Raw genomic sequence first — 13,367 nt, forward strand, 5'->3', positions numbered from 1 at the left:
CCAACTGGACTTGGGCAGGGTTGAGAGGCTCCCTGGGGGGCGGGGGCGGCACTGGGGCAGTGGTCTTGAGCTGAGGGCTCGCCCCCCCGCCCTTGGCACTGTCAGAGCCTCTCTATCCAGCTCCCTGCCCATGAAACGCGTAGCTTAGCAGGCTGGGGAGGCCGAGCCTTCCCTAAGCAGCCTGCCCTCCCTTCTTCTCCACCTGCAGCCCCTGGAGCTTCTGCCCTCCCCTCTTCTCCACCTGCAGCCCCTGGAGCTTCTGCCCTCAGGGGTCTGACACGTTCCTGCTCTGTGATGAAGAGGCTGTAGCTCTCCCTCCTCCTTGTTCGCAGGGATACAAAATCAATGGCAAACAAACTCCTATGGCAAATTGAGTTCCTTGTGCAATTAGACACGCTAGCATCCCAGGAAGGCCCCGAGAGCTGCTGCTCCCCCTCTTCCTGGCCCAGACCCCCCCCCCCCATGCCTTCTGCATATCTTCACAGATGACCATTGCATTTTCTGGAGACACGCTGAGGCATCTCCCTCCTCGCCTCAGGAAAGCCTCATGGAAAACTGCATCATCCATCATCATGCCATTACCCCTCACATGGGGGTGGCTTTTGCAGGCCCCCGCCTTGAGACAAAGGGTGTCCATCGCTGTTGCATTTTGCCATCAAAAGTCACAAACTGTGTGGCTGGTGTGGCTCGGCTGTGTCCCGTGCACCAAGTTTGCCAGTCGATCCCGGTCAGGGCACATGCCCGGGCCGCGGCCTCGATCCCTGGTAGGCGGAGTGCAGGAGGCAGGCGACCAGTGTTCTCTCTCACAGGGACATTTCTCTCTCCCTCTCTCTCTAAAAAAATCAATAAAAAATCTTTTAAAAAAGCCACGCACAAACTGATAGCCCAGCGTCTGCGTGCGTTGTGCCCTGAAGGTGCCTCCTAGATCGAGGACTCCCTGTTTTTGAAAAAATGCAACTGGCCACACAGTCGGTGCTGGCAGCCCCTTCTGCCCGCCAGCCTCACTACCCCCGGGATCGAGTCCATCTTTCCCACCTTCCTCCAGGAACCTGATTCTTAGGACATCGGAAGCCACCAAGGAGCAAAGCACAGAGACAGACAGAAAGACGGACAGGGCGGGGGTCACTATATTTCTTTGCAGCCGTGGCTTTTAGTTTTTCTCTACCAAGGGCTCTGCAGTGGCCCTGGGTGCCTTGTGGGGTGGCTGCCAGGAACATGTCCTTGTCAGGGACAGAGCCCGGCTGAGCGCCCCGTGTCCTTACCGCTGACTCCCACGTTTGCGCTCCGAAGGTCTGAGGAATCAAAATCGAACAAGTGCTTCCTGATCATGCAGATCTTCAGGGCCAGGAAGCCCGCTGAGATGGCCACGCCCAGCGCCGTCCCGATGAGGGCATATTTGATGTCTGAAGGGTGAGGAGACATTGAACGATGGCTCTGAGGGGCCACCACCTGCCAAGGGCTTCCAGGCCACCTCCACATTCTGGACGAAGCCCACGGTCATGCGTGTGACCCACTGAGGCTGACCTAACGTCCACTCTCCAGTGGGCACATCGGCTCCAGCTCCTTTACCCAGACCCTCCTCTCAGAACTCCGCCCGGGTCCCCTGGGCTGTGGGATCCCTTCCAAGGGACCAGCGGTTCCTTTCTCTGGCCTCCTGTAGGCCTTCCTCACTACACTTCCATTAGTTCCTTTAATTGCCTGCTCTGTGAGCGCTGAAGGCATAGGAATGAGGCCTGGCTCCCGGGGAACCTGCTGGCCGCTGGGGAGCACAGGGCTCCCTCTAGTGCCCGGTGATGGGGCCAGGCTGACCAGGAAGGCCGCTCTCCCACAGGAGGTCACCATGCCTGCCATTGAACTCCCAGTTGGAGAAGAGCTGATCGTGCGGGAGGGAGGGGCCTGGGCACAGAGCAGGGCCAAGCCTGCTGTTGGGACAAGGCTGCGGGCAGGCCAGTGGGTGCTGGAGCTGCATGTTAGAGTGTGGACAAAGGTGGCCCGAGGACTCACATTCCCTTAGGACAAGCCCTTGGGCAGGACAATGTCCAGGAGAAAGCCGTACTAGCCACTCAGGCAGGCCTGCGGTGAGTGCCCTTCCTCTGTGTGACAGCGGTGAGAGGCCAACCGCTGCCCCACCCACCTCGTATCCCGGGCAGAATCAGCTGGGCAGGCACCTACCAGTTTCGGCCCCAGTGGACTTGCCCGTTGCCAACACTTGAGCTCCTCCAACATCTGCAAAGAAAGAGAACCCCGAGTCTGTTAAAGCAGAACCGCTGGTGTGAGCAGGCCAGGCAGGGCTGGGGGGCCAGAGCCTGTCCTCGGCCACCCCCTCCTGCACGTCGGGAAGGCCTGCTGCAGGGACCGCTCCTGCTGGGCCACCATCCTCAGGGGCACAGAGGTGGCCCTGGCTGCCTCCGACTATCTTGGAGTCTTGATGGATTGCCAGAGCCCCGCAACACCCAGGCCGGGAGAGAGGGTCCGTTGGTGTAGCCAGGATGGAACTGGGACAGAGAAAGAAGAAAGTACACAGGTCAGAGTGAGTGAGGTGAAAAGAGCCAGAGAGCCAGGAACACAGAGAGAAACGCAAGGAAACGTGCGCACAGGGACACGGAGGCTGCGCCCAGCTCAGCCTGCAGGCCGGAGCCGGGAAGGAAGAGGAGGAGGAATGTCTAGTGTCAAAAGGCCTGGCACCCAGCACCCTTCCTCAACCTCGCCCGCCAGTAACTCTGACCTCTCAGCTCCTGGCCCTCTCTAGCAGGGAGCCCATGGCCTGGGCTCAGTTCAACCCCTATTCCTCGCCCCACCCCCATGCTCCATCCTGTGTCCACCCCAAGGTGCCCCTACATCCTCTGCCCAAACAGGCTCTCCAGGCTGTCCTGCCTCCGGCCCAGGGTCAGGGACTGAGTGAGCACCCGCCCCGGCCACTGCTCTGACAGCTGCAGGCACTCAGGCAGGCCACACCCCTCCCCAGGAATCCCTGCTGGCCAGCTGCTGCAGGCGGCCTGTCCCTTCTGGGGGAGGGAAATCCTCCAGGCAGCCCGCCCCTGCACTCCATCTCTGCCCTGAGCTCTAAGGAGCCGCTGTGTGAGGTCCATCCTGAGCTGCTGGCCTGCCGACCCCACCCCTGCCTCCTGGCCCCTAGGCCCCCTGCAAGTCCAAGTGCTGATTTTCCCAGGCTCTGCAGTGGACGGAGGATGGAGGAGGAGGGAGGGCCCTCGCGGGGCTGGCCTGCAAGCACAGCCAGGGCTCTCAGTGCTCCCACGGTCAGGTCTGAGAGAGACACGGGAAGAAACTAGAGCCACTGCACTTGGAAGTTCTGGGTTCTCTGCAAACAGGAAGAGGGAGCCAGCATTCAGCGGACAGGCTCTCAAACCTGGGGAGGTCCCCGCTGCTGAGCAGGAGCTGGCTGTCCCAAGGCTGGTCTCCCTGGGGGCAGGCAGGACAGAGTCAGCCGGCAGACGCGCGGAGCTGTGCTAGTAGGCACAGTGCGCGTAGGCAGTGCTGACCAAGTCTGCCTTGGCGGCCCGCGCTCCTTGCACTGTCCGGCTGAGCCCGGAGCAGGGGGGGCCGAGGCGAGCACTGCCCTTGCTGCTGCCTGAAGCAGAGCAGGGGCTGCCTCTCCTCAGGGGGCGGCTCAGGTTCCAGGGTGGCCTCACCCACGCAGTGTCTGCATGTGCCCAGGTCAGGCCCTGAACCCAGGAGCTCTCGCCAGGCACACACCTGAGGCTATGCCTGCCAGAGGCTGCCTCCTTTGGCTAAGGTGCACAAAGGCACTATGGCTGAGTCTAGGGTCTCTGCTTCTTCCTCATGCCCATTGGGAAGTGCTGTTGCCAGACGACCTGATACTCTACCACCATTCCCCCCTTCCCCTCCAAAAAACAGCTGGTTTCCAGCCCCCTCTCTGCAGCCCCTCCCACCTCAGTCCTGCAGAGCACAGCCTGCCCTCTACAAGTGCTTCCCCACAGGAAGGAGCCTCCTGCAGGAGTCAGTGGGGGAGGCCCGGGGGCCCCCTGGGTCCCCCGATGGAAGGGCAGCCAGCAGAGGAAGGCAGCCAGCAGGCCTGCTCCCTGCTCCGAAGAGTGAGCGGAAGGCGCAGCGAGGCCTTGGCCATCTCCCTTGGAATCTGACCCTCGCAGCGCTGTCCCTGACATCTAGATCCCGTGCTGTGTACCCCTGTTGGGCCCGCCCACAGGGGGGCCGCACTCTGCGCGCCCTATTTGGGAAGAATCGGGCTGTGTGGTTGCAGCGTGGGGCAGTGGGGCAGCGGTGTGCATGGCGCTCGGATGTTGTTCCATATGTATCTGAACAAAAATAGGGAAAGGTGGCCCGGAGTGTTTGTCAACTGAGGCCTGGCCATTCTCACCTGGGAACTTAAATATTGCAGAATGGCTTCTACCTTTGTATTTCACAAATTCCCACACTCTCAGCTACAGGAAAGACCCCAGGTGTCTAGAAGAGGCATTCGTCACCTCCTAGCTGAGTCCGCACCAGGAGCGAGGCACTGCCAGGGCTCCCAATGGCCTGGCAGGGAAGACAGGGTTGCCCTGAAGAGAAGGCCAGCGTCATTGGTGATCCTGACACCTGCCTGAAAACCTCGCCCACAACCGGAAGGGAGTCTGAGCGGCTCGTGTGCAGTGGACACTGCTGTGCGGCTGGCCCGCCTCCCCTGACCTTGGCCCCTCAGCTACTGGCAGCACCTGGTTTTCCTCTGGGGAATCACCTGCATGCGATTGCCCAGGGCTGGCTCCAGGATGGACCTGTGACCCATCCTGATTAATTAGCATATTCCTTCTTCCTGTCAGCAGTGATTGGTCATGGGCAGGGCAAGTGATCCAATTCAGGTCAGTGAGACTCAACTCTGGGACTTCAGGGACAACATGAAGAAACAGGGGCCTCTTCCGGGATTGGTCATTGTGGGGTCAGAGAGGCCCCCCGGGTGGAGGGGACCTGTGAGATGGAAGCGGGTCAGACCGAGAGCAAGCCCTAAAGACAGTTCTGAGCCCTTGAATCCAGCTGTGCCTAAAGCAGGGGTGGGCAAACTTTTTACTCGAGGGCCACAATGGGTTCTTAAACTGGACCGGAGGGCCGGAACAAAAGCATGGATGGAGTGTTTATGTAAACTAATATAAATTCAAAGTAAACATCATTACATAAAAGGGTACGGTCTTTTTTTTTTTTTAGTTTTATTCATTTCAAACGGGCCGGATCTGGCCTGCGGGCCGTAGTTTGCCCACGGAAAGCATCTCTTTTCTTCTAGACGATTCAGTCACCTCAGTAAGAAAACACCTTCTCCATCCTGATCTCATCTGAGCTAAGTAACTAATCTGAATCCGAAGAGTCCATGACATAGGTGTCAGATCCTTCCCAGGGAGCCCCTGGAACTCGGGTTGGCGAAGCAGGAATGGGACAGAGGACGAGGGTTTCAGGGCACAGCCTCACCGGCCCCAGCTGAGTGCCGCCTGCCGCTCTGCGCTTTCACCGGCTGCCCTTCTGCGCGAAGCCTCCTGTCCCTGGAAAGCTCTTGCTTATCCTGAAGACTTACCACCAAGGCCCCTCCTCTAAAGTCCCGTGCTCTCTGTTGGTCCAGGATCACCCTGCCACCCCGCCTGAGAATGGAATACCCACCACCCGGTGGGACACACATGGGCACACTCCTGCAGCCACTGCGGGGGCCAGATCTGGCTGGAGAGCGCGGAAAGGGAATTGGAGTGCCAGTGAGAGGGGGCAGCACAGTTATGCTTCACACAGTTTGACCCTGGCCTCACTTTTCTCATCTGAAGATGGGGTATAAGCCCCTGACATAAGAGAGGACTCCCCAAGACAGTTCCCTTCTCTTTGCCATTTGCAGATGAGGCACAGGAAGCCCAGATGTGGAAGCTGTGGCCTGGAGGCGCCGGAGGCCCAGAGCAGGAGGCTGGCCGCCGTGAAGCAGGCCTGGGCTCCGCAGCGCTCCTGCTCCCGTGGCTGCTGGGTTTGCACAGACCCTTCCTCTGACCCGGCTTCGACTCGCAGACACCACAGGCTCCCTGTGCACAACCCAAAATCCACCTGGAATTGCTCTTCCTCAATGCTCCTCTGGTCTCATTAAAGAGACCGCAGCTGCCAAACCTCAGATGAGCAGGCCACCCGTCCGGCTCTGCTGTCCTTGCTTCCTCTGAGGGCACAAAGGCTGGGGGAGCCACGGCTGCCTGAGCTGTACAGTCTCGAGACAGAAAGCAAAGGAAAGAGAACAGCAAAGCAGAGAAGGGGAAGGGGAAGGGGAAGGGTAGGGGAAGGGGAAAGGGAAGGGGAAGGGGAAGGGTAGGGGAAGGGGAGAGGGAAGGACAGGGCAGGGCTGCCTCCAGGGACCATCACCCTCATTTCAGGGGGAGCACATAACCCTCTCAGGGTCCCACACCCGAATGGGGGGGTTGAACCGGCCAGCTGGGCTCCACAAGAGTCTCCTACATGGGCCTGGGGGGCAGGGCGGGGGGAGGAGCACAGTGGCTCCAGGCTGCCTGCAGGTCACACTGTGTCCTGTGGCTCAGGTGGAGCCTAGAGGGTCTTTGCTCTTTGTGGCCCAGGTCACCTTAGGAGCCCTCCCTGAAGGTCCCCAGAGCCTTCTGGGCCCCAGTCCATCCCTGGATTCTGTGGGGCTGAGCACAGTCAGCAGAAAACTGTGACAGAGAGGGCATCCAGCCAAGTCCTGGGTCTCAGCCACGGGCCCCAATGTCCCAGGACAGCCCTCCTGCCCCTGCAGCTGCCCTGCCTCCTGGCTGCTCACCTCCCTCCACGTGGCTCACCTCTCAGCCTCAACTCAGGCCCTCCACCCATGCGGCCCCACCCACCCCTCCTGCCCTTCTGTCCCAACCAGATGCGGTGCTGGGGACCCCCTCCGTGCGCATCCACACACAAACAAGTGCCAGTCAGGGCACAGCTGAGCAGTGGCTGAGCGAGGGCAGATTCCTGCCCTGAAGGAGGCCACAGATGCCTAGCAGACTGGCATGAAAGCTGTGCTCCTGGGACCCTACGGAGCACGGAGTGAGCGTCCCTGGCCCAGGGGATGGCGCACAGTCCGCACAGGGGTGAGGCGATGATGTGAGGAGGCCTGCAGACCACAGGGCCGGGACGATAATGGTGGGGTTGGGAGCAGGAGCAGGGGGTGGGCCACATGAGGGAGCTGGGGCCTGTGCACACAGCAGACACTTTGGGGCGCTGTGGCAGCAGTGAGCAGCTGCTGAAGGATCACAGCGAGGCGGAGATGTAATCAATCTGCTCTCGTCAGAACTCCTCCTCCAGGAAGCCCTCCCGGACACCTGGGTTGGATTAAGAAGCCTCCTCTGTTTCTCTTTCTGTTTCCTTCTGGGCTGAACTGTTCTCCTGATAGACTGCCCTTCCAAGTTGGGCCCTGACTCACTCATCACTGGGTCCCAGAAACACCAGGTAAAAAAAGTCAATATTTGCTTAATGTAGGAGAAAGCCCTGTGTCCCCGTGTCCCAGGCCTCCGGGGCAGCCTTCACCTCTCCCCCTGCACCGACTCCGTGGCCACGAGGCCGAGGCTTGCACAGTTCCTGCGCGCGCGGGCACAGTCCCGTCCTGGGCAGGAATTCCCAGCTGCGCGAGCATCTGTTCGTTCAGACAAGCAGGAGAGCGCGAGCAGTTCATCTTCCTGGGAACCATTAGCTGGTCATTTCGTGGAATCAGATTTAATAAAAGAAGCGGTTCAAGCAATTCTGGTGGGTAAATGGGGATCTGGGTGTGACAGGTGCTTACGGCCACTTTAAAGGGGAAGCACAGGCGGTCTGACTGGGAAGTGAGTGGAAGTGCGCGGATTTGTGGCAGCCAGGCCAGTGCTGGCTTCTCAGCCTCTCCGCTGTGGCCCCACCCAGGGAGCCAGGACCACAGGGGTCTCCTGGCAGGCACTCTGCCAGGCGCCCTCCTGCCTTCACCTCCTGGGGCAGTTAGCTGGTGACAGCATTTAGAGCAGTAGTTCTCAACCTTCTGGCCCTTTAAATGCAGTTCCTCATGTTGTGACCCAACCATAAAATTATTTTCGTTGCTACTTCATAACTGTAATGTTGCTACTGTTATGAATCGTAATGTAAATATCTGATATGCAGGATGGTCTTAGGCGACCCCTGTGAAAGGGTCGTTCGACCGCCAAAGGGGTCGCGCCCCACAGGTTGAGAACAGCTGATTTAGAGGAATGAAATGTGAAAAAGCGAAGATGCTGCATACTGACCTCCAGGGAGACACCTGGAACCAGTGCTGGAAGTGACCCCTCTAAGGCTAGGAGGGGGTGGTTCGATACATTTAAGAAAAGAAGTATTTGTTTATAGATTAAAGAGTACATTAGACATGTACTGTGTATAAGAAAGGCTGAAACAGGGAGTCATATAGGGGTCTGGGAAGAATTAATTCAATTTACATTATTTCTAATGGGGAAAAATGATTCAGTTTTCAAACCGCTTCTCCAACAGCCTTCTGAATGAATTACGTTCAAGAACCAAGGTTCCACTGTATTAAAAAATTCAACCACCCTATCAAACAACAGGACCTAACACTAGCAGAACACACATTCCCTGTAAACACTCCTGTAAGATATATTAAGATAGACAATACTACAGGTCACACCTCAACAAATTTGGAAGAACTTAAATCATACAAAGTGTGTTCTCTGATCACAATTGATTCAACTGGAAATAAATAATAGAACGATTACATGAAATTTTCCAAACACTGGGAAACTAACAATACTCCTAAATAATTCATGGGTCAAAGAAGTCCCAAGAGAAATCAAAAGATTTATTAACTAAGAACAATGAAAACACACATATCAACATTTGTGAGACACAGCTAATGCAGTGCTGAGAGGGCAATTTATAGCCCTGAATGCCATTTTTTACATTAGAAAAAAGGAAAATCTTAAATTAATAATCTAATATTCCACTTGAAGAAACCAGAAGAATCTACACTAATAAAAGAGAAACATGGTAATTAGCGTACGACCGCTACCCTTTTCATTGGCTAATCAGTGAGTATATGCAAATTAACTGTCAGCCAAGATGGCGGCCGGCAGCCAGGCACTGAAGCGAGCAGGGAGGCTTGCTTGCAGCAGATTCCAACATTCACCGCCTCACTTGCCAGCCTCTCAGTTGCAACTCTAAGCAACTATATACTATGTTGCAAATAAGAAGCTAAACAAAACCCTCAGAAATAGAAATAAGGAACTACCACGAACAGCTCTATATATATAAAAACCTGATGACTTACATAAAATTCCTCAAAAAGTCCAAACTATCACAGCCCTGGCTGGGTGGAGGGTCATCTGGTACACCAAAGGGTTGCAGGTTCGATTCCCAGTCAGGGCATATACCTAGGTTGTGGGCTCCATCCCTGGCCCCAGTGCATATGGGAGGCAACCAATCGATGTCTCAATGTTTCTCTCTTACATCGATGTTTCCCTCTCCCCTTTCCTCTCTATAAAATCAATTAAAAAACATATTGTATGAGGATTTTAAAAAAGAAAAGAAAAAAAGTACAAGTTATAGTAACCCACCCAATATGAAATTTGGGACATTGAATTCATAATCTACAAACTCCCCCAAAGGAAATCTAGAGCCCTAGAGCATTTTATGGGAGAATGCTAACAAATGTTTAAAGAAAAATTAGCACCAACACTCTACAATCCCATCCAGAAAACAGAAGAGGGAACACTCCCTCATTCGTTTTATGACGACAGCATTATCGTGACCTTAAAACCAGACAAAAACAATGCAAAAAACAAAACTGCAGACCACTGTCTCTCAGGAATATAGATCCAAAACCCTTACCAAAACGTTATCAAATAGAAGTCAACATGATAAAAGAATTATACATGTGACCAATGGAGTCTATTCAGGGATGCAAGACCTGTTCGATATCAAGAACCTATGAAGGTAATCCACCCTAGTAACCAGCTAAACAAGGTAAACATCACATAGTCATATTCAGTGAGGCAGAAAAGGCATTTGACAGAATTCCACACCATTCATAACAAAAACTCTCAGAAAACTACAAACAGAGGAAAACTTCTTCAACTTCTAAAAAAACAAAACACAAACCATAGCTGGCATCATACTTAATAGTGAGAACCAAGATGATTTCTCACTAAGTTCAAGGATAAGGCAAAGATATCAGCCATCACCATGCCTCTTCAACGTAGTACAGGAAGGTCCTACCAACCCAATAAGTGAAGAAAAGGAAATAAAAGGTCTAATACTAGTACCAGTTTGAAAGGGAGACACCACTGTCCTAGGTGCAGATGACACCATGGTCTATGTAGAAAATCCCAAGACATCTAAAAAATAACTCTTAGAACTACAAGTGAGTTCAGCAGGAGTCAGGGTACAAGACTAACAAGCACTTCGATTGCACTTCTGTGTACTAACAATTACACACAGAGAGAGAAAATGTAAATACAACACAATTCACAATCACTTAGAGATGCTTAGGTGCAAGTCTGATAATACATGTACTGGTTTCATATGAAAAACTCTACAAGGCTGATAAGAGAAATAAAAAAACTTAAATGGAAATATTTATGAAATTCATGGAAACTCAGTATGGCAAATATGTCAACTATACCCAAATTGATAAAGAATTAATGTAATTCTATCAAAATCCAAGCAAAATTTTTGTTGTTATAGATAAGATTATTGAAGGGTAAAGAAACTAGAATCGTTAAAAACTTTTTTGAAAAGAAGAATAATGTAGGAGTTACTCTCCCATCTTAAAATACATATACCTACAGAAATCAAGACTGTGTGTTATTGGCAAAGTACCAGACACATCTATATAATAAGACATCAATACCAAGGTCAGAATGAAGCAGAGATTTCACCACAGACCCTGCAGACATCAGAAATAGAAATAAGGAACTACCACGAACAACTCTATATACATAAAAACCTGATGACTTACATAAAATTCCTCAAACAGTCCAAACTATCACAGCCCTGGCTGGGTGGGGGTCATCTGGTACACCAAAGGGTTGCAGGTTCAATTCCCAGTCAGGGCATATACCTAGGTTGTGGGCTCCATCCCTGGTCCCAGTGCATATGGGAGGCAACCAATAGATGTCTCGATGTTTCTCTCTTACATCGATGTTTCTCTCTCCCCTTTCCTCTCTATAAAATCAATTAAAAAACATATCATTGTATGAGGATTTTTAAAAAGAAAAGAAAAAAAGTACAAGTTATAGTAACCCGCCCAATATGAAATTTTGGACATTGAATTCATAATCTACAAACTCCCCCAAAGGAAATCTACAGCCCTAGAGCATTTTATGGGACAATTCTAACAAATGTTTAAAGAAAAATTAGCACCAACACTCTACAATCCCATCCAGAAAACAGAAGAGGGAACACTCCCTCATTCGTTTTATGACGACAGCATTATCGTGACCTTAAAACCAGACAAAAACAATGCAAAAAACAAAACTGCAGACCACTGTCTCTCAGGAATATAGATCCAAAACCCTTACCAAAACGTTATCAAATAGAAGTCAACATGATAAAAGAATTATACATGTGACCAATGTAGTCTATTCAGGGATGCAAGACCTGTTCGATATCAAGAACCTATGAAGGTAATCCACCCTAGTAACCAGCTAAACAAGGTAAACATCACATAGTCATATTCAGTGAGGCAGAAAAGGCATTTGACAGAATTCCACACCATTCATAACAAAAACTCTCAGAAAACTACAAACAGAGGAAAACTTCTTCAACTTCCAAAAAAACAAAACACAAACCATAGCTGGCATCATACTTAATAGTGAGAACCAAGATGATTTCTCACTAAGTTCAAGGATAAGGCAAAGATATCAGCCATCACCATGCCTCTTCAACGTAGTACAGGAAGGTCCTACCAACCCAATAAGTGAAGAAAAGGAAATAAAAGGTCTAATACTAGTACCAGTTTGAAAGGGAGACACCACTGTCCTAGGTGCAGATGACACCATGGTCTATGTAGAAAATCCCAAGACATCTAAAAAATAACTCTTAGAACTTCAAGTGAGTTCAGGAGGAGGCAGGGTACAAGACTAACAAGCACTTCGATTGCACTTCTGTGTACTAACAATTACACACAGAGAGAGAAAATGTAAATACAACACAATTCACAATCACTTAGAGATGCTTAGGTGCAAGTCTAATAATACATGTACTGGTTTCATATGAAAAACTCTACAAGGCTGATAAGAGAAATAAAAAAACTTAAATGGAAATATTTATGAAATTCATGGAAACTCAGTATGGCAAATATGTCAACTATACCCAAATTGATAAAGAATTAATGTAATTCTATCAAAATCCAAGCAAAATTTTTGTTGTTATAGATAAGATTATTGAAGGGTAAAGAAACTAGAATCGTTAAAAACTTTTTTGAAAAGAAGAATAATGTAGGAGTTACTCTCCCATCTTAAAATACATATACCTACAGAAATCAAGACTGTGTGTTATTGGCAAAGTACCAGACACATCTATATAATAAAGAGCCAGGGTCGTAAGACCGAAGGTTGGATCTGACCAGAAGTCTTGGTCAGACTGGGGCGATGCAGACCCAGCACTGACTGCCTAGAGGGCTGTGGATCAGGCCCAGAGAGAGGCCTGCAGAGAGAGAGGCAGGGTCTGATCTGAAGCCTCTGTGGCAGCCATTGATCAGAACTTGCCTCTCTTTCTCTCCAGGTCTGGCCAACAGCCCTGCCTCCATTTCTCTCCAGGCCTCCACAGGGGCTGCTGATTAGCCCCGCCTTTCTAATCAGGCCCCATTGATAGGCCCAGAGACACTGACTGGCATAGAAACTGACCAATCAGAACCAAATCTGGGTCAACTGTGAGGAGCCAATAGCTGCGTAGGAGGTGGAGCTTTTGACGCTGACTGGCATAGAAACTGACCAATCAGAACCAAATCTGGGTCAACTGTGAGGAGCCAATAGCTGCGTAGGAGGTGGAGCTTTTGACGCTGACTGGCATAGAAACTGACCAATCAGAACCAAATCTGGGTCAACTGTGAGGAGCCAATAGCTGCGTAGGAGGTGGAGCTTTTGACGCTGACTGGCATAGAAACTGACCAATCAGAACCAAATCTGGGTCAACTGTGAGGAGCCAATAGCTGCGTAGGAGGTGGAGCTTTTGACGCTGACTGGCATAGAAACTGACCAATCAGAACCAAATCTGGGTCAACTGTGAGGAGCCAATAGCTGCGTAGGAGGTGGAGCTTTTGACGCTGACTGGCATAGAAACTGACCAATCAGAACCAAATCTGGGTCAACTGTGAGGAGCCAATAGCTGCGTAGGAGGTGGAGCTTTTGACGCTGACTGGCATAGAAACTGACCAATCAGAACCAAAT

General features: G+C 51.8%; 1 protein-coding gene across 3 annotated transcripts in view; it reads right to left on the reverse strand.

The window, feature by feature from the left end:
- Positions 1 to 13,367, reverse strand: part of LOC102247580 (chromosome unknown open reading frame, human C10orf128) — a 32,033-nt gene that overhangs the window by 10,421 nt on the left and 8,245 nt on the right. For all 3 annotated transcript variants that reach the window (XM_014534900.1, XM_014534893.1, XM_014534886.1), the window contains exons 2-3: positions 2,173 to 2,226; positions 1,263 to 1,403 (exon numbers count right to left, since the gene is read on the reverse strand). In XM_014534900.1, coding sequence (XP_014390386.1) covers positions 1,263 to 1,403; positions 2,173 to 2,226 — 195 coding nt within the window. The remainder of the gene's footprint in view (positions 1 to 1,262; positions 1,404 to 2,172; positions 2,227 to 13,367) is intronic.

This window comes from Myotis brandtii, unplaced genomic scaffold (assembly GCF_000412655.1).
Source record: "Myotis brandtii unplaced genomic scaffold, ASM41265v1 scaffold1003, whole genome shotgun sequence".
NCBI classification, from domain to species: domain Eukaryota; kingdom Metazoa; phylum Chordata; class Mammalia; order Chiroptera; family Vespertilionidae; genus Myotis; species Myotis brandtii.